Raw genomic sequence first — 27,870 nt, forward strand, 5'->3', positions numbered from 1 at the left:
AAATATATAATAATGTGGGCAACAATTAAACCGCTACATGACGGACATGGCATCACCTATTAGTAAATCCCAAACCATTGCTCATGAAACCATACTTTTTATTGGTACACCATCTCCTTCTCATCACCAAATATTACATCCTTCTCCCCATCCGCAACCCATGTCATGATTCAGTCTCGTCCCTCCACCACTTCTGCATCAACACAATCCTCTCTGTCCTCTCCCTGGCCAGCCTCCTCCCCTCATCCGTCTTCATCATGCCCTCCAGCCGCACCAGCTTCTCCTCGAAATGCTCAATCGTGTTGCCCATATCCCTGTTCTTGGCGCCTCCAAACGCAAACGCTCTGCCTATTCCCACCGCCCCAATGGCATCCAACCGATCCGCATCCTGGACAACCGCCAACTCGGGATGCTCCTCTATCAGCTTCACCACCCTGCTCGGGTCCTTTACTTCGCTCGAGTAACTGACCCCCAGACAGATTGCTTGTACTTTTTCAGCGAGGCGCTCCGAAGCACCAAAGGAGCGGAGCACGTCCAAGACGAGACGGGACGAGTCCTCGCCTGGCTTGAGGTACTTCTTGTCGCCGACGTCGTGGAGCAGTGCGGATAGTGTGACAATGCCGAGAGAAGTGCCGGGGAGTGTGGCTTGGATGTGTTTGGCGAGGCGTAGGACGCGCTGGATGTGGTTGAAGTCGTGGGACGGGTCGTAGTTTGCCATGTAGGATTCCACGTAGTTGGTTACTTTGGCGACGAGGCCGTCGTCGACGGTGAATTCTGACGCCATTTTGGGGCTTTGTGTGGTTTTGTCTGTGTTCAAAATGTTGGGTTGCGATTTGACCGCCTGCGGAGCAGAATGCGGTTGGGAGATGGGGAGAAGCTGGTTGACGCCGATTGCACTTTCCAAAATGAGCTACGGAATACGTGTCCTGGCCAATCCGGCGATCGAATTTCTAAGCATAGTTTCCGAGTCGCGTAAATGATCAGGAGGTGGTTGCGGTTGCCGCTTTTGATGATGGGCGCGCATCGCGGGGTCAAACGAAGGGTCGATTCGACGCGACGCGTTTTCACGTGGTTAGACCAGCATTATCACGATTTATTTTGTAAGTGTTTCTTTGCAATTCTTTGCATGTTAGACTTGCTTCCTGTGGAACAGCGCCAACGTTCATCCACACAATAGTATCTCTAGGTTGCCTCCGTTCTATCACTGGCATACACCGACATTTAACTCAACCGCCGACCGGTAGCTGCTCCTCCGTCCCAGCCCAATCAGTAATGAGAGGCTCTCTGCAATTCCCGCAACTGGTTCCTGGGGATGGCGTCTCAACTCATTGTAGTAGAACAGTCGACCAGGCGCGTCTCCTACCGGTTTCGTACCAAAGTGGGCGGATATCTCTACACAGTTTCTCGTAATGAGGCTTGCTGAGATAGTGCCGAATGACTCGACTGCGATCGATTCGCCACCTCATATTCGTAATAATAGAAATGCTAATAATTTGACTGCAGGTGCGAGGATATTGCAGGAAGAATAGCAAGTAGAAAATTTTCGCAAGCCCAAGGACATCAGATGCCGCTGCATCTTTTTGGTTGACAACACATAAACAAGGCTGTTAAAGTTACACAACTTGTGCATGCAACCATGGCGATGTTTCTTCCCTTGCGTGTTTGTCAGATAATGGTGGGGTGGCTGAAATGTTGGGCAGCAATGCTTCTCGTCCTTAGGAACATATTTGTCTCGCAGTTTGGAGAAAAAGGGGTATATCACTTCAGCAACGCTCCCGTCTACCACACAGTACAGTATCATCATCTACTGCGGTCTACTATAGTATATCGCAATCACAACAACATAACACGATATATCGATGTTGCTCTTGGGACCAGGTTATTCTGGCTTATAATGCCTCGGCACAAGAAGTCGAAAAATGCATTCAGTGGGCATCACCCCCAACAGGATGGTGCGGCCACGGCGTCAGCTGAACCTGTCCCGACGAGCCATGAGATCCGGGCATCTCTGACCGCCCCGGAAACGAAGATGTCGGCAGAATTTACGACGCAAAGCTTTAGTCTCTCCCAGAATCTTTGGAATCAGGCTTTCGACCAACTGGCGAAAGACGAAGAATCTCTCGTTGAGGCCTATTTGAAGATCTTGGCCAAGTTACTCTTGGATAATACGCTTGAAGATGTCACTGCCAAGGAAAACAAAGAATATTTGACCCAGCTTTTAGGCAGACATGAGCTTTCCAAAAGAACAGACAGTTCAGTTCCTAGACTCTCTCAAGCAGCAGTCAAAAATCTCAAAGCCGAACTTGGAGACCACACTCAACGACAAAAGTTCATGTCAATGCTAGTAGAAGACGGCAAAGCAAAAGCCCTCAAATCGCAGAAGATTGCCGAAACACTCGGGAATGTTGCGGGAACTCTTCTTTCGGTAAAACCAATCGTCGACGCTGTGCTTCAAATCCCTCAGACTGCACCTGCTGCGCTGCCTTGGGCTGGAATTTGTGTTGGACTAAACGTGAGTTATAATCCCGTTCTTAAATGTTTACATGCCTATCAATAATAGTGGGAGGCAAAAACTCTTTTGACTCGGTTCCGCGCCAGACACTCGCACCCTGGGCAGTATGATATATCTATATATGCCGAAAACGACACATAAGTATGTTGTATTGTATACTTTGGAGAGTTACCCGTGAATATTAGAGAGATCAATTGCCCTAATCATCCCGGAGCCTGCTTTCGTATTTTCTGCGCTAGTCATCAGTCAGAACGAATCGATTTTGAATTGTATAAAATGTTAACTTCTGTTTCACTAGATTCTCTCTAAGCCAGCAGCCACATCTCGTCAATGATTTGCGACGCGAGTTTGAAATATGCGGTGAAGCGCTTTTGACAGACGGGCTTGGATGGGAAACTATATCTCGATTCTTCAAAACAACAATAAGCCGTGAAGAAGTTAGACCGGTGTGTTTCTTAGTTGATGCGCTTGACGAATGTGAGGAGGGATTAGACAACTTGCTTCAACTTATTTCGGAGTCAATTTCTTCGCCAAAGATCATGTGGCCAGTCTCAAGCCGCCCAGAAGTCAGCTTTGAGACTTCACGGGAAAAACAACAACAACAAATATTACAGGTGCTGCATATTTCATGCCAGGCGGATCTGGCTGAGCGATACATCGAGCACAGGCTATCGAAGCTGTGTCAGTCTAAGCTTGGATGTGAGACCTATTCAGGGAACATCCCACAGCTAGTGCGCCAGGAAATAAAAATGAGAAAGGAGACCAACCTACTATGGCTCTCATTTCTATTCCGAACCCTCGATCAAACTCCTGGTAAGCAAGCTATCAACGAGATAGGACGGTTTCCCCACAATCTACGAGCGTTGTATGATTCCAAACTTGAGAGAATCAAGAAGCTAGATCAAGAGCGGAGACAAGCTTGTTTAGAGATTCTGATGGCTGTGTCGCTTGTATACAGTCTCCCGATTTACTTGGACACGCTTGCCATAGTTCTCGGCTACGATGAGAACCACAACTTGTATAAATATGTGGAAGAATGTAATTTTCTTGGTGCGAACTTACAGCCATGAACAAGATGAACATGAAATCAACATCATCCACAACACCGCTAGAGAATGGCTAGAAGGGAACAGGGGGGAACTTCTCAGCGAGAAAATGCAAGGGCACGCAGATATTGCCAAAAACTCAGTCAAGGCCATGTCTCGGTTGAAAGCTATCGATATTGAGCGCCGGAACACTTCCGATATTATGCTTTGGACGTCGGAAAGTAATGGTATTGACCCGCCTTTATGTTACGGAGTTCCTTATTCTATACAATATTCAGGCCTGTTCTGGCTCTACCACTTACGGGATGCAATGAAAACGAACCCCGAAAACGTCAAGGAGCTTTGTGATATTGGACTTGGCTTCTTGAGGGAGTACTCATCTCAGTGGCTTTGCTGGCTTAAAGTTCTTTCCCGGGATCTTTGGGTTAGGGGCTCTTCGAATGTAAGGCAGTCCCCGCTTGGAAAAGCACTTGATTCAATGAATAAGTTCTCAGAGGTTTTACAAGTGAGTTTGTAGTAGCAGACTAAAGAACTTGAATCTTGCTAATGAATCATAGGCCTCTGAGCCGTACCTTGAGGTTCGCCGCCCCATAGAAGTTGTACAAATATACACAGCTGAATTTCAAGCTGGAATAAATACGCTCATACAGGAGTTTCCGTTTGACGTATGTTTTTTCCTGGCAGGGAAGCGTTTTGAATTCGAGGAAAGAACAGCCCCAGAACTTCCACTTCCACCAGAGATTAGCTTGTCTGCCGCAATCCGACCACGTGTAGACATAGTATTCCTAGAAGAAGTACGTCTTCGAAACCCGAATTATCATAGGATAGCCAGCCTGGCAAAAACGTGCGGGCCGGCATGATACAACATGCCCACACTCACTTCCAATAGTATACCTCGGGATATTGGTGGATGATTCGAGTAGCTTCTTTCAACCCCGCGTTTTATGGTAGCAAGCATTGACTATCGGACTGGAGGTGATGGAGACTACTTTTCTTTTTTTTCAATTCATTTTCAATTTTTTCCAGTTTTTTGACTTATTTAAATGATCGTGCAAGCACTACATTATGCAAGGCCCAGTGACACCCACATGTTATTTTACTGCTGGTTGGGATCAGAGATCCCTGTATGGAAAGAAGAATATAGCGTCTGTCCAATTGAGCATTGGGACTTGTGTATATTCAGATCTAAGTGAGGAAACCTAGTGGAACTCTATGAGAATCTGCGATGATGGCTTTTGCACTTGAGCCAGGCCAGGTCACGGTCACTCGATCTACTCGACTCGCTACGTATTTATCCCGAGACATTAACTCCATCGGAACTTTCCAATACTCTCAAGCTATGCGGAAAAGCTACCAAGTAGACAATTCATATAGTATATTGTTAGACATTGCAATAACATGTACAGAGGCGTAGAGTAATACGCCCTGCCCTGCCAACTGTGCGTAGAAAGCCCCTGTACAGCTACAACTCCATGTCGCAACTAGTAGGCTAACAAGGCATGAGATGGCACATTTGCCGCAACTCACGAATGCGAACTTGCCCTTTTGCGGCGGTTAATGCATGGCTTTCTTCAACCATGTCGGTCTCCTAGGACGGATAACAGACTCCTCGGCGCTTTGCAAGGAATATTCTCGAGGACAGCACTTCATTGGCCATCCAAATCATCCCTGCATCCCATACAGTCGACCATTAACAAGACTACAGATCCTTCTCTCAAAAGCGGCCCCAACGTCACTCGGTATCCTCAGCCGGCGCAGGCTCTTCGTCTACGTTCAAATGGGCATAAGTCTCCACCAGATTCTTCAGAATATGTGAATTCACATCCTCCTTCCTTTTGACCACACTAACAGGCCAATGGCTCCGCACAGCCTGTGCCATATGCCTCCTCTCATCTTCTTCGTCCTCATCCAGCCTCACTGTGGTTTTCAACAAGGAAAGCTCTTCCTGCCGCATCCGTCCGCGAATGACCCGAAACAAAGCCTCGGCCAAGTAATGGTTGCGGCGCTGGTTATAGAGCCCCTTTGCAATGAGAATCAAAGTCGATCGCAGGGCTTCAAGTCGAGGTCCGGTTGCTTGCTCGCCAATAGCGTCGATGCACTCGTACCCTGCAAGCATGAGTGGTACGACGATGAACAGGTCCATGGCCTCAAAACCATGGCGGAGATAGTAGAGCCGGACAAGGGTCTGGAGGTGTTTTCTGGCGTCGTCGACAATCTGTTGTGGCGTTGGTTCTCCTTCTGTTGCTACATCAAGTAGCGGTTCATAGATGGTGAGTATGAGGTGATGGTAGTACATGCTGTCATCGTTGCATGTTAGCTCAACTTCGTCTTTTCATGATGTAAATATGCGACGTTTCATCGTTTCAAAATGTATTTTAAATGATATTTTGGGGATTGGTTTTGGATTTAGGTTTGGACAAAGCTTACTGAAGTTGTAGGTGTCCAGGCAAAACGATTGTCTTTGGTTGGAGCGGTGCCGGTAGGCCGTCATACCAGCATCTCAGTCGCGAAAGAAACCCGTTGGCTTTCTCGACGGTTACCTGCGAGCCTTCCGAAAAGGCTGCTTGACAATATGCGTTCATGATAATGCGAAACTCGCTTCTCGCCTTGAAGACTGGACCAAAGGAGGATGGGGAAAGGCTACGGGTTAACGGATACCTGACCCAGACCTCGCCGTAAAATCCCGTTTCTTTTGAAGGATCTGGCAGTGGCCAGTCAGGGGGCGTTTTCAAAAGTGGAGGAAACAGAAATGAAAATCCAACAAGCCTGAATCAAATCAGCCGGTGAACCATATCCTAGACCATTGGCACTTACGTTTCCCAATTAAACAAGCTCCATGCGGCGAATGCCCTGCCATTCCTCATTCTGTGATCGTGCATATACACGCTGCTGTCGAATAGACGAAGTTGGTGAGCCAACTTAATGGCCTGGATTCTATAGGCCTGTCCTATCTCGTCTAACCCGCAGAGGTTATGGAAGACATTGAAGAGTATACCGGCCTGTATAGTGGTGATGCGTGCTTCGGTGGCTTCCAACTCCCATATACGTTTCGCCTCAGCCAGAAAGCGATAGGCGAGCGTATTGGGATTCCAGTACTCGGCGCGATTCGAGAACCGTGGGTAGCAGACCTGTGATCCGGTGAGACAGGACCCATTTGTAGAAGGAAGTTCGAGAGCATCATACGCAAGAGTACGCAAGCATAATGTTGACGAGTAGAGCTGAGCAAAAGTCCTGTCGTCTTGCGGCCAAGTCTTGTAGAAATAAGTCCTTTTGAAATGCGGCAGCGAAGTGGTATTCGCAGCGAAAGAAGACGCGAAGCAAGTCTCTCATGAGAACATCGTCCTGGCAAACCGCGGTCCACCACGATATTTTCGCCTTGGAGAGCTGGGGCTCGATAACCTCAGACGCATGAAACGGCTTTAAATAGAGGCTCTCGTATGCGCCAGATGCTGAATTGGGAGCAGAGTTAGTGGTGGAGGATGCGGAAGGTGTCGAGTCCTGGCCTGTGGCATAGAGTGAGGTTGCCTCGAAGATGATGGAATCTAGATAAGGATTGTGTTGCACATAATCTTGGGGGAGTTCCGATTTGTACGGGAATTCATATCGAAAGCGAGTCTCGGGCTCAACAGCCATTTGAACCAAGACATCCCCAGCCCGCACATGGTTGAGAATGGTGACGACATCAGTTCCATGTCTGATTCTGTTCAATATGTCGTGGGCCTCCTGGGTTGGCACCGTCTTCAAAAGCTCAAATAGTTCTTCGTGCGCAGTAGCTTGGTACTGCAAGTGGCTGTAGGCTCTTTTGAGAGCCTGGGACTGTCTCTCCCCCGGTTGCGTGGTGTAATGGCATTCCATCCGTCGTTGGACACACCGACGACATGCTGGCCGTTCGGCGGAGCACTGTCAGAAACGCAAAACCGTCATCATCCACCGCGCAGGCACCAGAAGTCATCCCCTGGACTTGGCCCACATACCTTGGTCTTGTGCTTACGACACTCTGTGCAAGCGGCGGCGGCAGAATGAGGCCTCGAAGGCAGCGTTGGCGGTGGTGCCGGTGCCAGTCGGGAGCCCGTTGAGGGGAGCAGGGGGCGTAACCGCCGTGCCCTGTTAACTACGGCGTGCTCGGGCATTTCTCTTCCGTCAAACTGGTCATCCTGCCTTTAGATCCGGGGGCAGGGGCAAGTTCTGATGCCTCGAAGACTCGAAGACTCGAAGACTTGGATAATGATTGCTGAGGGGCGTCAGGGTGGGGAGATGCGGCGGTTGCCGGTGAAGGGCCAAGGCGCCCCCGGACGCGTACCAGCGACGCCTAGTGTGTACTATTCACTTATGTCTGTATGGATGCACTATGTACGTGCATAAGGTAGGCATAGTGGCGAGACATGAGCCTTGGCCCTTGATTTTGGTGCTTAGAGATAGCCTCCCATCATTCACCACCAAGAAAGCAACATTGTACTGGCCAACATGTCCAATCTGCTCCAATCTACCCCCATCATCACCCGTCGAGTCGGCCTCAACAATTGAGTGAGCCAGAGTCCCTTCAAGGACATCGGTACACGCAGTACCGTCAACTCGACTTTTCACCACCGCTGGCAATCAACTCTTCGATCCATTTCGTTCCCGAGACCGGCATTCGAGCTTCTTCAACACTAGAGGTCGTCACAGTTATCATGTAACACATGCGGTGTGGTGTAGGGTTGTATGCAACACGGAAGCCAATTGGACAACACCAGGCATGAAACTGTTGACTTAACAAGATCGAGATTGTGCCGATTCACTAGGATCCGTAACCGGGGCCTCTGCAAGTCCAGGAATACTTTATAGCAAGACCTGAGCGAGTAACGACATTGTCACCCGTTGGCTACGCATCTTTTGAACATCTACTCCGTGAGGACACTCATCATTCGTCGTCGTGAGAAAAAACGCAGAAGGCAAAGGGACTCAACATAACGCTAGTGAAGCAGGCCATGTGGAAGGTGACAAACACACGGCATAAAACATGGAAATGAGAGGCGCAGCTAGCCAGCATGAATAACTCTGCCCTACCTTCTTTAGTGCCCATGGGTATTAATATAAGAGCCAAATAGTAGCAGCACTCAAATAGTATACCCTTTCAGTGTGGTGGCTATCAATATTGTCCAGTATGTAAGTGTAAACTTGTTGATAAGTATATTCTGTCATAGCTTGTTGTGTATTTTCATCGAGTCACCCTTCTGACAAATTCTGCCATCAGCTTCTAGTAACTAGTGATTGTGCCAAAGTCACCAGGGATAGTAATGAGGTCAACACCGCAGCTTCTTGGCTGCCGCCTCGACACGCACCGAGCAAAAGCGGCAATTCGGCCATACACATCTCTTGGATAATAAGCCCACTACTGATCGTCAGGCTCCGCAATTCCATGCTGATCACCAAAGCCTATATCAAATAGCCTTGGCTGGAAACCCGGGAAATGCCGCCATCATGGTCTGTTTGTTCCCCTCAAACTGACACCACTCGTGTAAACGCAAGCGCCAGGCGGTCTGCAAATCCAGAAATTGAACTCTTGGTATCCCGGAATTACGAGGCCCTTCCGGCCATATCTGCACATATCAGCGTACTTCCGGTCATGTGCTTTCTTTCCAATGCAACCTTTCCGTCCAAAGTTGGATATTTACGAACCAGGAGACCCCAGATACTCGTTAAAGGGGGCAAAGCGCACAGCTCCCACTGTATGTATTCTGCTCTCGTGTGACCTTGTTTACATACCCGCCGACGCTAAATAATATAGAATTGAGGAATCAGGTTCGATGACTTGCGCCGCAGTAAGCTTGCTTTATGCCGCATAGTCGAGAGAGGGTGCGTAGCGGCATCAGCTCGGCGCACAAAGGCGGGCCGCATAGAGCGGGAGAGTCCGCGGGTGTGAGTGGAGAGAAACAACACGTTTACCGCTAGCTAAGATAATTCTCTGTATCCAAATAGAAGTCGAGTTGCATTGCCATTTTTTCCATGCCTGAATGAGCGTGACAAGGGATGCCGGGGGGACAAAGGTTCCGCGAGGCACAGCAACGTCCAAGTATAGTTACCATGAGCCCAGCATATGCATATAGGAGAGTTCCATATTGAAATCAGGCGGACACGTGGGCCATCAGTTGTCTTGTCCAGGGCCGCGTGGACACAATACTCTCTGATTGTAGTGGCATCTTCGGCCCGCGGTCGACGTCTTTATGTGCGAGGCTATCCGGAGTTGTATACCTGTACCTACTTAAGTACGTGCTTGGTACTAAGTAGGTGAGTGGGATACGAAGCAGCAGTACAAACGAGGAAGGTCAATGCAATGCATTCGAGATCGTCATCATTAGCCAGGTGCGTACCTCGAGTCTTTCCTCGCACCGTCTCGACCCAGCGTCTGCAGTACTTCCTTCCTGACGCATGACACCCATATGTATGTCGGTAAAGGCAGTGCTCCAGATACCTTGCAGAAATGCCACCACCGATGACGGTCATATTACGCCGTCCTTGGACATGCATACCATCGAGGCCAATCCGCAGAGATATTACAACATGCATTAACTAGACGCAAAGGTCGAGTGCTCGCTCGCAGCAGCCGCGAGGGTTGGCTGGAGGGGAAGCGGGGTACATGCAAAGAGCAAGTCCATGCCTGTAGAAAGAGCGTGCCTGCCCATTGGCGGAAGTGCAGGGTGACGTTGCAACAAGGGTACATGAGTGCACCAAAAAAAGGCGTGAGGGGGCCCCGTCGGTCCCCACCCCCTGACGCCGGCCCAATCAAGCGGTTCGTCTAGACGCCGGCATCCATGGGCGTGTGTGCACAACTCCCGTCATTGGCTGGGCGCCTCAGACCACGGACAAGTCACTGTCCGTCCATCACCAGTCTGTCGGCAAGCTACTGCGTCTTGATGCCTCTTTCATGCATCGTGCTGCGTCTTCGTGTTGTCCCCCTGCCACCGTTTAAGCGCCGGCCTCTCTGATTATCCCCTCATCCCCTCCTCTTCGGACTGGGACTGCCCTTTGTCGACTGTTGTCCGCTCGCGTCTCTCTCGCCTGCGCCGCCTGCATTCGCCTGCATTCGTCTCCACTCCGTGAACAAGAAATGTGATAACATCGTCGGGCGAACTGAGTTCTGTGTATGTATGTATGACCCATGGTCCCATGTCCATCCCATGTCCAACCTCCCATTGGATGGCTGCCTGGGTAAATAGTGCCATCATGTCTTTTCATTCCTGCACATGTCTCCCAAGCGTGCAGCTGGAAAAGTCGACCAGGCGGCCATGGCCAGCCATGTTTGTTTGTCGAAGCCGACTGTGAGGCACGAGATGCCGGCTCGTTCATATAACATGGAGCCAACACCCCCTTCGTTTCCTCTCTCTCTTCCTTTCTGCTTCAGCAAGTTCTGTCAACTCAAATCCTCGTTTCTGTTTGTGTGTTGTGTTTCCCCTTTTCCCTTTGCCTTTTTTCCTTAGCCATCGTAGAGCTGGTCTCTATCTATTCTAATATACATCGTCTCGAAAAGCCCTGCAATATTCACCACATACACTCAATCTCATTAAGTTGCTGGTCAGCTTGAGAGACGAATTATTCACTACTGCTATTGCATTATTGCCTCGCTGTTGTTTTTTGCTTACTCGCCTTAATACACTATCCCTAATAGCGGAATACCGTGGATTTTACTTGCTCGCCGACGCTCAAACCAAGTTCAAATTACAAATTGTTCAGGATCTTTGTCATTCGATTGCATCGTCAACTACAAGACTAATCAACATGTCGGCTATTCAACTTTCTTTCTCTCTTCGCGTCTCCTCGGGCGTCAAGGCCGTGCACCTTCTCGGCTCTTGGGACAACTACGTTGGTCAGCTCCCTCTCTCCAAGGACAAGTCTTCTTCCAAGTCTGGTTCCTGGAAGGGAACTTTCCGCTTCCAGAACTCTACCCTTGAGGCTGGCCAGCGATACTGGTATTACTACATCATCGACGGTTACCATGTCGCCCACAACCCTAGTGTTACCTCCACCACTGAGCCCACGACCGGCCGTGAGCTGAACATTCTCGACGTGCCCTCTGGGAAGTCTGACAAGTCCGACAAGTCCTCGTCCCGCCACCACAAGTCTTCCTCTTCCTCCAGGGATCACAAATCGTCATCCTCGTCGTCCAAGTCAAGCAGCAAGAGCTCCTCGCGTCATCACTCTTCATCCAAGGACAAGGATAGCCACCGCTCGTCGCGAAGTCGATCATCACTCTCCGTTGACATCCCCAAGGGACGACCTCTCTCGGTGTCCCAGATCAAGGCTCCCAAGCCCATGTCTCCGCACGCGACCAAGCACATCCTCGAGTCTGACTACTACGACAATGAGGCAATCGAGGAACTCACCGCCCGCTTTGGCAGCGCTGGCATCGACGAGGAGGATTTCATCACCGATTTTGGCACATCTCCCGTCTCATCCAGTGGCTCCTCGCTGTCGTACCGCTCCGACAGCTCGTCTCCCAACTCCTCCCTCTCCGGCTACAGCACACCAGGTTCAGACTGCAGCACATGCACTTGCGAGCGCTACGGAATCACCCGCAGAGGCGAGCGCGTCAAGCTCGACTGCGGCGGCTCCAAGTGCGGATACGGAGACGATAGCTCCGACTGCTCCAGCTACGCCAGCGAGGATGAGGAGGACGAGGTCCAGTACTCCCGCAGCCACTCTCGCCGCCATGGAATCGTTGTCAATTGAAAGGCCAGTGCTGAAAAGTGAAAGGTACGCGTGTTGGTCATCAGAGGAAGGCCGAATTAGAGAAATCCGGCAGTTCATTCCCTTGAGCAGGCGGACGCTGACGAACTGGCGTCTTGCCGTCTTGCTCCCCAAGTTCTTGTTGTGGTAAATTCCGAATCAGTGCAGCCTTTTTGCTTGCATTTACTGTACCCCCTCACCCGCAGCGTAGAAAGCCGCGCCAAGCAGGTTCTTGGAGTAGGCTGGCCAACTCAACTGCGGGTGAAGACTAATGGGTCGATGCTGCGGCCCCCCGTAGGCACATGGCCGAAGCTCGTGCCTGCGGGAGTTTTTGTTTGTTAGTTCTTGAACAGGAGGGGGGCTTCGAAGGAGGACTTCAGCCTCCCTGCTCCATCTTCAAAACGTCAAGTGTGGACAGCCTCGATTTTACAGATCGAGGACCGGCTCCAGGAGGAAGGAAAGGGGAGGGGGTTGGACACTTTTGTGGATGTGGCGAAGGACCGGGCCATGGGATGGTCTTGAGCTAGCCAAAAGTGTAGTAGATAGACCAGAGGCAGCTTCACTGCCCTTTTGAATAGAAGACGGTTGAATCTATTCATGAAATGGCGCGCCAATCGATGACGGTAGTGTGCAATGGGAGTGAAGAGTGAATGAGAAACAGGACATGGAGAATTACCCGTCGCGTTTTTTCGAGGTGCAGACGGGCGTTAAGCTCTGGTGGAGACTGCTCCACGTTTGCCGCTGCACAATTCGGGGACCAGCGGGGAACTTGAAGGAAGGGACCACCTGTGCAGTGTGCACCTGTTGACACCCAGCAGCGGGGTTAGTTTAGACCGACTGGAAACTTGGGCTGAGACCTTGACTTCTGCGGAACATTCAGACGTCTCCCGTTTCTTGTTTCCTATTATTTTTTCATTTCTGCAATCTCATAATCAGTAGCCCCTTATTCTTCTCAGCTTCAGGGAGTTCATCATTTCATAAGCCCCTCTAAAAAATATCGTGCCTAATTTATTTCCTCCGCGCCCTGCATCCCCCTGTCCCGAATCTCAACATGGCCGACGACCAGCTCATCCTCCCCATCATCGACTCCCACATCCACCTCTACCCCAGGTCCGAAGTTGATTCTCTCGCCTGGTGCGCGCCGTCCAACCCTCTCTACGGCCAGCGCTCCGTTGCCGAATACAAGGAAGCCGCCAAATCAGCCCCGTCCCTCCTCGGCTTCGTCTTTGTGGAGGCGGACCGCAAACACGACCTGGATGCTGGGGAAACCGACGGCTCGGGCTGGGAGGCCCCCCTCCAGGAAGTCAACTGGATCAAGAGGGTCGCCCTCGGCCAGCCAAAAGACGGGGAGGGCCACACCGCCGACGATGCGAAGCTGTGTCTGGGAATCGTACCCTGGGCACCAATGCCCAGCGGCAAGGACGTCATGGTGAGGTATATCGACAAGGTAAAGGAGGAAGCCGGGGACGCTTGGCCCAAGGTCAAAGGGTTCAGGTACCTGCTGCAGGATAAACCCAACGGGACCATGTTGGCAGACGGCTTCATCGAGAGCCTGAAACTGCTGGGCGAAAGGGGGCTCGTGTTTGAGGTGGGCATTGATCAGCACAGACGGGGAAAGAAGCAGCTCGACGAGCTGGTGGAGATGATTGACAGGGCTCATGACGGGGTCGAGGAGGACAAAAAGGTCACCATCATTTTGAGTAGGTCTCTTCGACGGCGTTGATGCGGCACGTGAGCTGCTTTTGCTGACTGGCCTGGCAGACCACCTCTGCAAGCCCGACCTTAGCATTTACAACCTCACGTCCGATCCCTCCTTTCGCGCCTGGCGCACGGCCATGTACACTCTCAGCAAGGCGTCGAGCATTTACATGAAGCTGTCTGGGGGGTTCTCGGAAATGCCCGAGGCCCTGCGCGCCCAGGACCCGGCACACATTTTCCAATCGACGCTGGGGTGGCTGGGCATTGTGCTGGCGACATTTGGCCCGTCCCGAATCATGTTTGGTAGTGATTGGCCAGTGTGTACGTTGGAGGGAATGGGTGACGAGGCATGGCCGAAGTGGAAGGAGGTCGTGGAGAAGATGTGCTGGATGGCAACATTGTCGGATGAGGAGAGGGCCATGATTTTTGGCGGCACGGCCAAGAAGGCGTATAATTTGTAGGGGAGAGGCTAAAATGCCAGCACTTGACGTCGTACTATGTAGTTGAGGTGTATCGGTAAGACTTAATATCCATCACTTGATCTGATCCATAGAGGATTTTTTTTTTCTGTAAGCAATATGAGCGAAGCCCACTTGTTGTTAAGGTTTCCAGGAGGTATTTCCAAAAGGGTATCTTTTACAGACTCTGAAAGAATCGATGCTTGGTGCCCTTGAGCCCACGATAAGTTGATCAGACTGTGGATAGATGAAGCAAAACAAGCCAGTATTTCATTCAGACGCATCTGAAACCTACCCCAAGTCTCTTTTGCACCTCTCAGATAGAGAGGCAATGACAACGCAACAGGCCTCACTTAGTTCACTCACTAAATCGACGCGGTATATGATAGAATTTGCTCTGACCCAAACGCCAATTCATACATTCATTACTCTCTTTCCATTTGCACATCTAGTCCCAAGAGCGTCTCTTCCCCATCCCCATCAACCATGACAATGCTCAAGACCAAAGCCATCTCTCATGTACGGCACTCTCTAATCCTGCCCTCTCCCCCTATAACTACCCATCTTCTCGATCGAACTCATAATTCCGCTCCTCCCCGGCCGCGGTAGCCCTCCGCTCCCCCCCCTCACATGCCCCGGCGGCCGAATAGCAGATCCAGGAGCCCTGATTCCTGAGCCACCGCTCCTCCCAACATTACTACTTCTCGTATATTCCCCCGACGCTCTCGGAGTCTTTACTAAATCAGCCCGTTCCTGTTGCTGTTGCTGTTGCTGTTGCTGCTGTGCACGTTGTTGCTGCGCACCCCCAACAAAGCTTTGCATAGACATCATCTCCTCCGCCAGTTGCACCAACTCGCCCTTTTCAACCCTCTCCCTCTCCAACATGGTTCTCAACTCGCCATTGTCCTTCTTGACAGTCGAAATAACAGCCTCTAACCGCTGGACATCCGCATTGAGTTCTTTAATTGCCGCACTATCCTTGGCAGCCTGCGCCTTGCGCTCTTCGATCTGCGTATTATCAGGCTCCAGTCTCGTCAAATTGGTTTCATGGTTCTCGCGAAGCGTAGCATTTTCCTCGCCCAGTTCCTCGATACGCCTTTCCATGTCCTTGACGCGTTTCTCCCAGCGGGCTTCGTAGGATTTCTTCAAGGCTGCAACTTTCGTTTCGTGCTTGCCTTTGTACAGGGAATGAAGTTCTCTGGCCACTCTCTCCACAGCAATTTCTACTTCCTTGTTCGACGTAGCCTTGGCCTTTTCAGGAGATGTAATGGCGTCCTTTGTCTTTTCGCTGTCCTTGCCAGCACGCATACCAGCCATTTTGCTCTCGGCCTCTTGGTGTAGCATCTCGGCTGCTTCTCTGCGCTTCTCGCTTTCTTCGAGTTTCTGCTCGAGCTCTTCTCGTTCGCGTTGGCTAGTCATAACCTCCTCCTTGATCTTGCGGAGGACATTCTCCATTTCACGTCCACGCTTTGCCCAGTCCTCCTTTTCGGCGGATAGTTGTTCCCTGATGCCTCGTTCTTCGCGTAGTTGCTCCATCGACTCGCCGACTCGCTTTTCAGCATCGCCAACTGCAGTCTTGAGAGAATGAACCTCCGCTTCTTTCCCGCTCAGAGATGCCTTGAGGGAACTGATTTCTGATAAAAACCCAGACTTGAGTGATTCTAGCTCACGGGGTGTAATGGATGGAAGGCTTCGGGGTGTAGGCAAAGGGGGAATATCAAAATCAATCAGGTTGGTGGCTTGGTGATGTGGCGTCTCCGAGACACCGGGTGTTGTTCGCGACGGCGACAAGGCGCCTCGCTTACCAGGTGACTTCTGCTGTGGAAAACGCATTTGGTCCGTGAAATCCATTAACAAATTTGTGCTGTTGTTGGTACCGTCCGACGGGGTAACCGGCCGATGAGAGGAATCCTGTTGCAGCTTTGATCGTGGGGTGTATCCATCAAGCCCAGATCTAGTCGGACTCTGTCCCAGCTTCGCAAAAACCGTCAGATTAGGCACCACGGAGAAGGTACTAAAGGTGCTGATCATCGACTCATCCGGCCCGGCAGCATCATCGTGCTCCTGCTCTCCAGGTCGCAGCTCTGCGTTCGTATCCGCATCTGCATCCACGCGCAGCTCGCTCTCATCCTCAAATATATCAACCGCCTTCTTCAGACCCTCATTGCTTCTCACCATGTCTGCCACACTAATCTTCCTCTCTTTTATCGCCCTCCCCTCATCATCTTCACCCCTTGGGCTAATTTTGATGGGAAATCTCGCCACCGGGGACACCTTTCTCGGACTTCTCTGTGGTGGTGGTCCCATGGACCCATTTTCTGTGCTACTGCTCGAGGCGCTTTTCTGATCGCCCAGAATCTTGAGCGGTGAGAGCTCCGTCCCGGAAATGACACGACTATTCCGAGCCTTTGACGGGGAGACGTTCTCCTGGTCCGTATTGCTGGTCTCATTGACGGAAGACAAAAACGGTGAGGAGTTTCCGGATTCATCTAGAAGTTCGGTGCCGAGCTTGTTCGTGCTCGTAGTGGTGGTTGTTGAGGTAAACGAGCGCACCTCGTACTGCTCGTACTTCCTCTTGCTGGGCGGCGTGGTTCTGTTAATGCTCGCCTCGCGGACAGGAGACAATGGGGACGCCATAATGCAGAGGGCCAAGGTGCAACAAGTCTATCGTAGAATGGCAAACAATTTGTCGACACTGTCAGTGATGTCAAAGTTCAGTCTAATGTCATGGAACGTTCCGTTTGTTGATGCTCAAAGTGCAAAAATGAAATCAGGACGTGGGAAATCTATTCTGCAATAGTAGAATCAGCGCACTATTTTCGTGGTGCACGGTTCAGAATTTGTAAAAATTCGAGATCGTATCTTAACAATTGCCAAAAGAAAAAAAAGTCTCGTCGTTTGAATCAATTCCACAAGGCCATCACGCCCAAAACACGTTGCATGATGACCCACTTTGGTATTTCGTTGGCTCAGCAACCATCCTCGCAGCAGATCACGTGGACTCCAACGTAGACTTGACGCTCGCAAGTCTGAAGTGACGATTCGAGAAGAAACAGGCAACTGAGCTAAGCCCAGATGGCAATTAGCGTTGTTAGGATTTGAACTTAACCTTCCTCATAAACTAGGAAACCGCAGGCTACTAAGTAACTAGTAGTACTTTCGTCATGTCTCTTATACTTTACTTCTGTGGAGAACTCAACGCCAAACCTCCGTGAGTCAGCTCTACTAGTAGTTGGTTATCTGGAGTCTGGACCCTCAACTTCAACCAAAGTCCGGCCCCACAACCAACCTCAACAAACCTCGTCACCAAGGCAGCATGTCGTACATTACCGTTGCAGCAGCCACTCTTACGAGTGTGCCGCTCGACTTCAAAGGCAACCTTGCGCGTATTCTAGAGAGTATCAAACTGGCCAAGGAGCAAGGTGCAAAACTGCGTACTGGACCTGAGGTATGCATGATCTATATGCGGCTCCCTGACAAATTTGACATGAGTCGCTAAATGATAGCAGTTGGAAGTTCCTGGCTATGGATGCCTCGATCACCACCGTATGTCTCATAAACATCACCATGATCTATGATCTATGAGTATCCGATGATTGGTATTGTGTGGAGAGCGTGAAATGACAAGCTGACCAACGCAGTTGAGGGTGACACGTTCCTCCACTCGTGGGAAGTCGTCGCCCAGATCCTCAACGATCCCATGATCAAGGATATGCTCATTGATGTAGGCATGGGAGTTCGCCACAGGAATGTTCGATATAACTGCCGCGTGCTTCTCACGTATCAACATATATACATGATTCGGCCCAAGATGAGTCTTGCCAATGACGGACTGTACCGCGAGGCGAGGCATTTCACCGCATGGTCGAAGCCTCGGACCACTGAGACGTATTATTTGGAAAAAGTTGTGAGGGACATTACGGGGCAGAGATCAGTGCCGATTGGCGACGTGGTTCTTTCGACAATGGATACTTCTGTTGGGTGAGTTTCAGTATGGTGGTGTGAGCGTTGGAGGGTGAGAGATGCTAATGAGTGTAGTTGTGAGACCTGCGAGGAACTTTTCACGGTGAGTTTGTTTCAAGCTCCGAGTTTTCTTATGCAGGAATGCTTGTGCTAATGCTTTTAGCCTTCAAACCCGTCAACGTACATGGGCCTCAATGGCGTTGAAGTCATTCTGAACTCGAGCGCGTCACATGCTGAACTGAGGAAGCTGAATACAAGACTTAATCTCATTCAGAACTGCACTCGCAAATTGGGCGGTTTGTACGTGTACGCAAACGCCACGGGTGTTGGTAGGAAGAACCAATTCTGCAACGCATTCGTTCAAATCTAACATGCAAGTAGACGGCGAAGCAAGAATGATGTTTGACGGTTCATCCATGATCCTCTGCAATGGCGCCGTCTTGGGCCAATCCCCCCAATTCTCACTCGTGCGTTTCCCTCCCCGAGCCGTTGTCGCACATCGCTGACACACACACTAGAAAGAAGTCGAAGTCCTCACCGCAACAATCGACCTGGAAACCATCCGCAGCCACAGAAGCAGCATCTCGCGCAACGTCCAAGGCGCCGCTCAACCGGACTATCCCCGTGTGGAGTGCGACCTCTACCTCAGCCGGCCCGCCGACGAAGTCTTCATCTCCGATACCCTCCACCTCTCTCGCGAAATCCAGCTCAATATCCCGGATCCCATGCAGGAGATCTACATGGCGGAAGCAGTCTACCTGTGGCAGTATCTCACGCGCTCCAACTTGGGAGGCTTCTTCATCGCCCTCTCCGGAGGGCTTGATAGTGCCAGTGTTTCGCTATTTGTGTACGGCATGGCCAAAGTGGTATTGCAGTCTGTCAAGTCAGGCGATGAGAGAACCTTGTCGGAGCTGCGTCGCATCACGGGCGAAAAGGATCTTGTCCCTGAGACGCCGCAGGATATTGTGTCGCGTCTCCTGCACACGTGTTACATGGGGACTGTAAACAGTGGCGAGCACACGCGGTCAAGAGCGAAGAGACTGGCAGCGAGGATCGGGGCGTTCCACTCAGATGTCAATATTGACGAGACTGTCTCTGCGCACGAGGCGATCATCAAGCAGGCGATGAATTTTGAGCCCAAGTTTCAGGTGGAAGGGGGCTCTGTGGCAGTGAGTTGCGACCAAGGGGGTTCTGCATGTGTGTGTGTGTGAAAACTAATCGTGCAGGAAAACTTGGCCAAACAGAATATTCAAGCTCGCAACCGGATGATTGTTGCCTACGAGGTATGAGACCTTATGAGGTGTTGGATGTATCTGACAGGTTCCAGCTTGCGCAATTGAGCACGACGGCCCGCAAGTTACCCAGGGCAGGCACCAGTCTTCTAGTTGTAAGTCGAGTGATGTCTTCATATCCAACGCGGCTAACACCGATCAGCTCTCCTCTGGTAATGTCGACGAAGCTCTACGAGGGTACGTACACCCACCACCACCTCAGACCACCTCAAAGGATATCTGCTAACGTTGGTAGATACTTGACCAAATACGACTGCAGTTCTGGAGACATTGCCCCTCTGGTGAGTTAACACATATCAACTAGCATGCTGTAGATGTCTGACGTGTACACAGGGCAGCATTTCCAAATCCGATGCCAAGTCGTTCCTCGCCTGGTGCCGCGACACATGGGACATGCCCATCATCACAGTAATTACAGACCCGCCCCCCAGGATGCTGAGACGGAATACTGATTTTGCAGGAATTCCTCGAAGCACGTCCCAGCGCAGAACTCCTACCCCTTTCTGCTGGTGAACAAGACGATGAATCCGAATCCGAAATGGGCTTCACATACGACGAATTGAGCACATTTGGCATTCTCCGAAAGGTATCACTGCACCCGAATCACTCATGAAGGCATCATGGAATGATGACCCAGAGCCCATTGCCAAACGGCGGGGGAAACAACAGTGGTTCTGACATGTCTAGGTTGAAAAACTCGGCCCCTGGTCCTGCTATCTCCGGCTCCTCGTTGAATGGCAAGACCGCCCCGGCTACGGCCCTCGCGAGGTAGCTACGAAAGTGCTCAGGTTCTTTCGCTTTTATTCGATTCACAGAAATAAGAGCACGATATTGACTCCAAGTTTGCACCTAAGTGCCTATGTAAGTTCCATCAATAATGCATTTCTTTTTTTCTCAAGTATGTGGGTAGAGAGAGACGCTAATGATGTGTTCAGAACCCAGATGACAACCGGCATGATCTGAGGCCGTTTTTGTACGTGGTCAGCTGGCCATGGCAGTTTGAAAAGATCCAGAAGCATGCGGAGGAGTTGGCGGAGAAACTGGAGAGGAAATGAAGTAGATGGCAAGTAAATGTTCAGATGAAATATTTTGTATAGAGCAGGTTGGGGGCCGACGAATAGATAAAGTGTGCTGCTGCGTATTACGGTCATCGGCCCTGTGTGCCTGTGAAAGCAAACACCCACACTCAGCCAAGGTGTGCATACCGCATGATGAGTCGGTAGAAATAACAAAGCAAGTCTGTACTCCGTACTCCGTACACCCGGCAATATGACCTGCCTGAAACCAAAAATGACGTTGCGGCTGGGCCTTTTCCCATGCCAAGGGGTGTGAATACGAGATGACAGGGCCCAGAAGGACCTGAGACATCTCCTGCCAACGGCAGATTAACCTTTTTTTTTTCAATAGCCGGCATCACATGTACACCTCAAGTGCTGTCTGGTCTTACACAACGGCCACCACGTCACGTCAGCCATTCCCGAAACTCTAATCTTGAGGTGCCCCCCAAGATTCGGCTACATGTACGGCTCGCGAAATTCCCCCCTCGCAAAGTCTAGATCCTATCAAGCGAGAATCTTCAAAATAAAATCGCAACACCGCTTGCAAAAAAAAAACCCCCATTTACATAATCCATCCCCAAGTGATGAAACCAGTGCCCAGTGCACCGACAAGACAGACTCTTGCCATCCAGTCTGGTGTTTCCCAAAGACCCCAAGCCACCACCCATATCAGACAATCACAATTCTCCGCAGCAGGGCCCGTGCAACCCGCTTCCCGTCTGTCCCAAGCCCCCCTTGAAAAAAAAGCAAGCTTGAGGCGTCAAAAGCCCAAACAGACCTTCCGTAGTCATCTCAAAACATTCGCGCGAATGGAAAAAAGGTCAAGTTATTCGGGAACCCAAGCACACACCGACATCGCAGCGTCCCCCAACCCCCCGCCACGCAAAGCCTCGCAAACGTTGGTAAAATCTCTGCGAATCCTCAATCAATCCTTGGCTTTGACAAAGCTCAATGGCCGCAGAAATGAATCTACAAAGAGTTTGCCCACCAATGCACACCTGCTTGCTTCACTTGGCAATCCCCAAAGACGCGGCATGTAGGTTTTTGCCCTGGTCCACGCAAAAACCCAGATGTCATCAATCGACATGATATCCTCCTTGCTACGGAGCACTCCAACCGCAACGACTGGTGTGTCGTACTACCCAATGTTAATATGCAACACTTGGGCTGTGTGGGCGTGCCGACAGAGCACTGTCACCTTGAGATTGCACCATGTGAACACCTAGGTAGGCGGGCAGAACAGTATAGTATCGCTGACATGGCGTCGAGACCGTAAATGTACATAGACCAATGCACAAAATGAAAAAAGATTCCGTGTCGAACCAGTGCTAATGCAGTACCAGGTTCTCGCATAACCTACTCTAGATCTGACAAACACAAATTGATTATTATCACAAACACATTGCTGTCATCATGTGGTATATACAAAAATATATATATATTGAAATATTGAAAAGCTTTTATTGGTCATTTCGTAAAGTCGTTACCTAAACGCGGTATTGTCCAACACACCTTCTTTGACGCTTTTTGTTTAACGTAATCAAAACAAGACGGTGAACAAAGATGGTCGTAAAGTCATCATCAGAATCGCGGATGTCTCTTTCGTTTCCAAACAAATCTTCCACCGGAAGACCCCTGTGAAGCTAATTGAACGGTGAAAGAAAAGAAAAATAACGTTATGCCAAGGTAATGTGGCGTGGGAATACCCACAAACCAACTCATCATGTCTGGCCTGAGGATCGTTACAGGCTCGAAGTGCTCTCGCTCTCTTCTGATGTGTTCGTATCGTTGGGTCAAGATTGGAAAATCAAGCCACGGGTCGTCGTAGTCCGAGACCGTTCTCCCAGCGCAAAGCTAAAAATAAAACAAAAACAAATATAACCCACAGCAAATCATAAAAAAAATTAAATCCCTCCATGCAAACCGTAACTCATCAGGCACGTAGAGACGTGACAGGCATGCTATGTAACAGAGAAGTAGTGGCCATCGCTCGTCAGCAAGTCTTTGACCCGAGTAGACGTGTTTGATGAGACAACTGCCGAAAATACAAGACCGGAGTCCTCTGCAAACAATAAGAGGGGGAAAAAGAAACATTAAGGCAAAAGGGAAAAGATGGCAAGTATCCATTGAAACAAGGAACGTATCTGTATTGTGTGGCGAGTTTGTGGCAGCATTTCGTTCCGTATTATTCGGGAGATGGTGATATTGTAAAGTCTTTGATTTGAGCTCAAACCCAACGTGTCGCTATCGTTTCGCCGCTGCCAGTATCAAACGCCCCAAAGCCAGTACCGTTAACGAAGAAGAAAAAAAAAGGTAAAACACAAGAAACAATGCTAATTACGACGCATCGAAATTAAGCACTGCTCTAATAGCAGGGTATCATCACACTGAGATGCGTGGCAAGATAAGTGGCGAGTTATCTCGCATTTACCGCCTTCTAGGTGCGGTCATGGCGGGAGCAGGTCGGTTGAGCGCGTCGTAGGCTGGAGCCGGCACAGTTGTCTCCATTATAGTCCTTCGTCGCTTGAGGTCTCCGTTGCTCATACCATTGGCTTCGCTTCCAGATTGGGACAAGTCCTCATCATCTTCGCGCCCTCGCTTCATGCCTCCCGAGGCACCATTCATCAGTGGCGGCTGTGGCGCATAGCCATTGGGCATAGGGTTGGGCATGTCAGCTGCGGGGGCATAAACATCACCACCAGGGCCTGCATTAGTCTGACCTCGGTCATTGCTGACAACATTGTAAAGGTTGCTGGTTGTCTGCTGCACGCGAGGAGGCGTATTGTAGCCATTGTTTTGGGGGTAGTATGACTGATGCGGAGCCGCTGTCCGAGGCGTTGCCCGCCCAGAGCTAGATGGGTGGCCAGGAGACCCTGTCATATCAGGGTTGATGTTCGCGTCGTTGGCCAAGTTTCCAACGCTTGGTGCCGTATAGTTGTAAGAGGAGCGAGATGCATCATAAACACCGCTGTTATGAGTATATTCTGCCTCATGCTCGGGTTCGCCTTCTTCTTCGTGGCCATGTGCAGACTGCTCAGATTGCATGATACCGTTAGTAGATTTGGCATCATGCTGCTCCGTAGGCTGACCAGGCGCGGCGGGTCGACTAGATGGAGGTCCCATATCACTCTTAGGATAGGAGCTAGGCTGGCTATAGATTCGATCGTTGTTAGCAGGATTCGCGTTCTGGTACGGCGACTGCTGAGAAGCAGAAGCACCATACATCTGACGGGAGTTGTCATAACCCTGGCTGGCCTGGTGGTAGGGCTGCATATTCTGGATCGGCTGGCCAGGGGGTGTCGTGGCAGGTGTGTTCGGCATCGAGCGCGTGCTGTTTAAGCCGGTTTCGATGGCTAGTGGGTTGGTGCCTTGCGCGCCATTCATTGCCTGACCTTGCCAGCCAAAATTATCAGAAGCACCCATGCCACCTACGCCTGGATTACCTGGTGGTGTGGGAAACGTATGAGCCCGGTCAAGAGTTGGGCGGCTACCCATGCCGCCGTGAGAAGGAAGAGATGTCTGTGAGCCGGGAAGAGCCATTTGCTGATGCTGCTGAATAGACGGCAAGCCAGGCGGAGGGGGGGGAGGGCGAATTTGGCTCTGCTCTTGTTTGCGGCGTTCAGCTGCAGCCATGACTTGGCTAGTACGGGTCTGGTTCGTGGGATGATAGAGCAGAGCTCCAATGTTGTGCACAAACAGTGGATAGAGCATTTCCGTGATCTTTTCCTTGTTGGCGAAGTCAAGAGCCCGTTCATAAGGAATCCTAAAATTTCGCCTTAGTGTACTGTCGCTGTGTTTTTACACGTCTGACCCACAGGGGACTCTACGTACCAGACGCCCTTCAGATGCATAGGGCCGATCTTAACGACATGGCGCACTTTTTCGCTCTTCAGGATGCCATCCCGTCGACCTCTTGTCATGCCAGCTACGTTTAACAATTTTGTGCCGTTGATCATGTGGTTGTCTGTAGAGAAAGGGGAGATTAGTCACAGGCTCTTTCCTGCTGTGTGTTCCGGGACACTACCCAGTGTCTCTTTGATACAGCCCGGGTTGTAGGTTTTGGTTCGGCATACCTTCACGTCGGGCAACGCAAATTCCTCGGGCTTCGACTTGAAAGCACAAGCTGCCCTCATCTTCCCACAACGTAGCGGTAACCCGTGGTTTCATGCCAGGAGGGGGGTTCTGTCCAGTAGTATCAAAACCGGCGTAGTGGTTGGCCATTGATGCCTGTCCAGTAACTCCAGGAAGTGGTAGGACCGAAGGCGCTGCACCCATGGGGTTCGACACGGCTTGGGCGGCAGAAGGCGATGTCAAGCCATTTGCGTACTGAGGGTACTGGCCATATGGATTTGGATTGCTGTAGTTGCTAGGTCCCGGTTGCATCAGATGCGGTGGGTGCTGGTACGAGGTGAGGTTGTTTGAAGTGACAGTCTGGGGAGGCGGAGGCTGGCCCCCAGAAATGTGCTGGGGGTAGTACATCTCCGGGTTCTGGTGGTTCATGGCGTCGTAGCTGACGATGTGAGTCGCTGGCCCTGCAATGGTGGTGTTAATGAATTGACAGAGTTTGCGACGGTGGAAGGCAGCAATAGATATCTATATTACTCATGCAATAAAGAACATGGGTGCTATGCATCTATTGAAAATGGCGACAGGCGAGACAGAATGGGTCAAAGGGAAAGGAAAGAGAGAGCCAAAAAAAAAAAAAAGAGAAGGGAAAAAAAAAAAGAGGCCGGCAGTCGGTGGCCGGTGAGGGCAACGAGGTTAAAGGTGAGGGTGCGGTTGAGGGTGAGAGAGGAGGGGCCTACAAGAGACAAAAGACGCGGACAGACAGGATCCTTCCTCGCCTTTGAACTTCCGCGCGCCTCGTCGACTCGTCACTTCGTCTCGGCTCGTACTTGGGTGGTTGGCCACGGAGAGAGGGAGAGAGAAACGAAAGAGAAAGAACGTGCAAGATGAAGGAAAAGAAGGATGGGGAGGCAAGAGAGAAATAGAGGAGGTCGGAAGGAGGGTCTTTGAGGACCATCCAAGAGGTGCAGGGGATCGCGGCAGGGTCAGGCAGGGTCGAACTGGTCGGGCAGGTCGAGGTACTTAAGTAGGGCCAGTTGTGAGAGGTCTTGACTCTCGAACACAGTGAGTACTGAGTACTTGCGCAGCGAGCAGGTCAACCGGTCGGAATCAGGTACTACTCGGCCCAACAATTGAAGTACTTGTAATCGAGCTGGAGCGAGTGGAACCAAGGCGGCTTTGGACCAGGAACATTGGACCTTGGGAACCCAGACCCTGGAAGACGGGCTCGAGCAGGGAAGCCCGGGTGCTCTAGTTAGTATTACTACCACCTGCGCGCGGAGTACCAGGCGTGTTCAAGTGCTTGTCGCCGCTGGACATTGAAGTCGCGATACTTTGTCAATCGCGGAGGCTCAATGTTCAAGTTCAGCGACTCGCCCTGCGCGAAGTCAGGTCAACTTGGCTGTTATACTCCGTACCTAGCTGCCAGTGGCGCCTTCCCCTACTACTCACCGTTTTCCCACGCAGAAGGTTGTTGTGTGCAATTGGGTCTTGATGCTTGTGTAGGTTTTCAAACGGCCGCCAGACTGGGCCAAGCTAGAACGAACAGAACAAGACGGCTCGTGTCCGGTTGCCGTTGGCACACACACAAGGCACAAAGCCTTTCACCACATGGCTTGAACAATACGAAAAGCTTTTTGTGACTTAGGGCTCCAATGTCCCCGTAAGGTTTGCGAGCGCGCGGCGCGACTCTGCACGGAGAAAGAGTGGACAAGGTGGACGAACAGACGAGGGGTGAGTGGGCAGCTTTCGAGCTCCAGTTTGGAAACCCTGGAAAGTGTGGAGAGCCCGTCGTGGCACTGCCTTGGGGGGAGGCGACCGTCAAGCGGCACAGCGACAACGGAACTTGAAGAAGGACTACCAGGTGCAGGCGTACTCCGTCTGGGCGTCTGTTTATACTACTATCTACCGTGCTCCGCAGAGTGTGCAGTGGATGATGCCAAGTGCCCCCAGTGCGGATGCGGGAGTATTATTTGTATGGACATGGGCGAGGGCGAGGGCGAGGGCGTGCGTGCTCGGTGAGGGTGGCGTGGCCATCAACTCGTCAAACTCGTCAAACTGTCGACTCGTGAGCATGGGCCGGACCTGCAAACATGGACGTGGCCGAACATGGAAGACGGCAAAGGGACGCGCTTGTGTATGTTGAACCTTCAACCTTTGTTGGTACCAAGCACCAAGTGCGGAGTACCTGATTGATCTCTGCTGGAATACCGAGACTGCAAAGTCTTCGACGTTTCTTGGCTTGAGAATTGTGGACTCTACGGCCGTACCCCAGCCATTGATTTGCCATAATTAGGTGGTGGGATGCCAAAGGCGAAAAGCGATGGACTGAACCACTTTCTATGTGTAGGGCAAAAAAAAATACATTGGATGGTGGATGATGGTGGACAGGGCATGGAGATGGCCTGGATGTGCGTGCTTAAACCGAAGAGGGGTCCATGGTGTCGGCGGGTGTGGGCGTGCATGTGGCATTCGAACTTGGAAACTCGAACCAGAACTCTGACTTGTAAATGTGGGTGCCAGGTCGGCGAGGAAGAGGCGCCAACGTCGCACTCCAACTTCGACTTTGGTCTTGGAAGGCAAGAACTTACATGCATGCCGTCCCGGCGCCTTTGCTTCAGAGCTTTCAACTTCTCTACTCCGTATTGTGGTCCGTAGCCCGCACTCCCTGGTCCGTTGTCCGTATTATGTCCGTATCAACTCATCCATGTACAACTACTGGCCACTCGGCTCTATCATCTAAAACTCTCCAGTATGACCAAGTATGGAGTGCTTCGATTGGCGAGACTACAGCCGGCCACGACAGAGACAAACGTTGTCATCCTCCTGACCACTCAATTGCCCAACCTCTCCATCCCGTCCCTCCCTCACCATGACTGCTGGCTGGCTGGAGCTCCAACCTGGCCTGGCCTGGCCACCTGGCTGGCTGGGGTGGGTTCCCTGTGCCGTCCTCCTCATCCTCTGACCCTGTCCTTCGTTCTTGTTGCTTTGGGGCTGGCTGACCTGGATGCCTGGCGGACCAACAGACTCCGGCCTCTCCTGTCAAGGTATCGGTCTTGATACCGCCCGAGTTCT

The 27,870-nt window shown here is 51.1% G+C and overlaps 9 protein-coding genes across 9 annotated transcripts; 5 read left to right on the forward strand and 4 right to left on the reverse strand.

The window, feature by feature from the left end:
- Positions 1-163: 163 nt before the first annotated feature.
- On the reverse strand, positions 164-784 carry G6M90_00g075960 (uncharacterized protein; the record flags this gene model as incomplete). The annotated part of the gene is made up of 1 exon (XM_014690018.1): positions 164-784. One exon carries the CDS (start codon positions 782-784, stop codon positions 164-166), a length of 621 nt encoding a protein of 206 aa, XP_014545504.1.
- A 918-nt stretch (positions 785-1,702) lies between these two features.
- On the forward strand, positions 1,703-2,557 carry G6M90_00g075970 (uncharacterized protein; the record flags this gene model as incomplete). Its single annotated transcript, XM_014690017.2, has 1 exon — positions 1,703-2,557. The coding sequence occupies one exon, from the start codon at positions 1,703-1,705 to the stop codon at positions 2,555-2,557; it is 855 nt and encodes a 284-aa protein (XP_014545503.2).
- Positions 2,558-3,261: 704 nt separating this feature from the next.
- Positions 3,262-4,332, forward strand: G6M90_00g075980 (uncharacterized protein; the record flags this gene model as incomplete). The annotated part of the gene is made up of 4 exons (XM_066131050.1): positions 3,262-3,550; positions 3,588-4,063; positions 4,116-4,223; positions 4,279-4,332. The coding sequence occupies 4 exons, from the start codon at positions 3,262-3,264 to the stop codon at positions 4,330-4,332; spliced, it is 927 nt and encodes a 308-aa protein (XP_065987045.1).
- Positions 4,333-5,290: 958 nt separating this feature from the next.
- Positions 5,291-7,413, reverse strand: nirA_2 (Nitrogen assimilation transcription factor nirA; the record flags this gene model as incomplete). The annotated part of the gene is made up of 4 exons (XM_014690015.2): positions 5,291-5,855; positions 5,986-6,324; positions 6,373-6,686; positions 6,742-7,413. 4 exons carry the CDS (start codon positions 7,411-7,413, stop codon positions 5,291-5,293), a joined length of 1,890 nt encoding a protein of 629 aa, XP_014545501.2.
- A 3,900-nt stretch (positions 7,414-11,313) lies between these two features.
- Positions 11,314-12,264, forward strand: G6M90_00g076000 (uncharacterized protein; the record flags this gene model as incomplete). The annotated part of the gene is made up of 1 exon (XM_014690014.1): positions 11,314-12,264. The coding sequence occupies one exon, from the start codon at positions 11,314-11,316 to the stop codon at positions 12,262-12,264; it is 951 nt and encodes a 316-aa protein (XP_014545500.1).
- Positions 12,265-13,312: 1,048 nt separating this feature from the next.
- LRA2 (L-rhamnono-gamma-lactonase) lies at positions 13,313-14,420 on the forward strand (the record flags this gene model as incomplete). Its single annotated transcript, XM_014690013.1, has 2 exons — positions 13,313-13,961; positions 14,023-14,420. 2 exons carry the CDS (start codon positions 13,313-13,315, stop codon positions 14,418-14,420), a joined length of 1,047 nt encoding a protein of 348 aa, XP_014545499.1.
- Positions 14,421-14,948: 528 nt separating this feature from the next.
- G6M90_00g076020 (uncharacterized protein) lies at positions 14,949-17,054 on the reverse strand (the record flags this gene model as incomplete). The annotated part of the gene is made up of 1 exon (XM_014690012.1): positions 14,949-17,054. One exon carries the CDS (start codon positions 17,052-17,054, stop codon positions 14,949-14,951), a length of 2,106 nt encoding a protein of 701 aa, XP_014545498.1.
- A 679-nt stretch (positions 17,055-17,733) lies between these two features.
- Positions 17,734-20,727, forward strand: G6M90_00g076030 (uncharacterized protein; the record flags this gene model as incomplete). The annotated part of the gene is made up of 15 exons (XM_014690011.1): positions 17,734-17,865; positions 17,927-17,963; positions 18,059-18,398; positions 18,456-18,483; positions 18,544-18,709; positions 18,762-18,847; positions 18,899-19,549; positions 19,607-19,663; positions 19,708-19,767; positions 19,815-19,849; positions 19,908-19,953; positions 20,006-20,080; positions 20,133-20,258; positions 20,360-20,533; positions 20,608-20,727. The coding sequence occupies 15 exons, from the start codon at positions 17,734-17,736 to the stop codon at positions 20,725-20,727; spliced, it is 2,133 nt and encodes a 710-aa protein (XP_014545497.1).
- Positions 20,728-23,157: 2,430 nt separating this feature from the next.
- STUA (Cell pattern formation-associated protein STUA) lies at positions 23,158-25,230 on the reverse strand (the record flags this gene model as incomplete). Its single annotated transcript, XM_014690010.1, has 3 exons — positions 23,158-24,493; positions 24,562-24,694; positions 24,804-25,230. 3 exons carry the CDS (start codon positions 25,228-25,230, stop codon positions 23,158-23,160), a joined length of 1,896 nt encoding a protein of 631 aa, XP_014545496.1.
- Between the last annotated feature and the right edge of the window lie 2,640 nt (positions 25,231-27,870).

This window comes from Metarhizium brunneum, chromosome 4, assembly GCF_013426205.1.
Source record: "Metarhizium brunneum chromosome 4, complete sequence".
NCBI lineage: Eukaryota > Fungi > Ascomycota > Sordariomycetes > Hypocreales > Clavicipitaceae > Metarhizium > Metarhizium brunneum.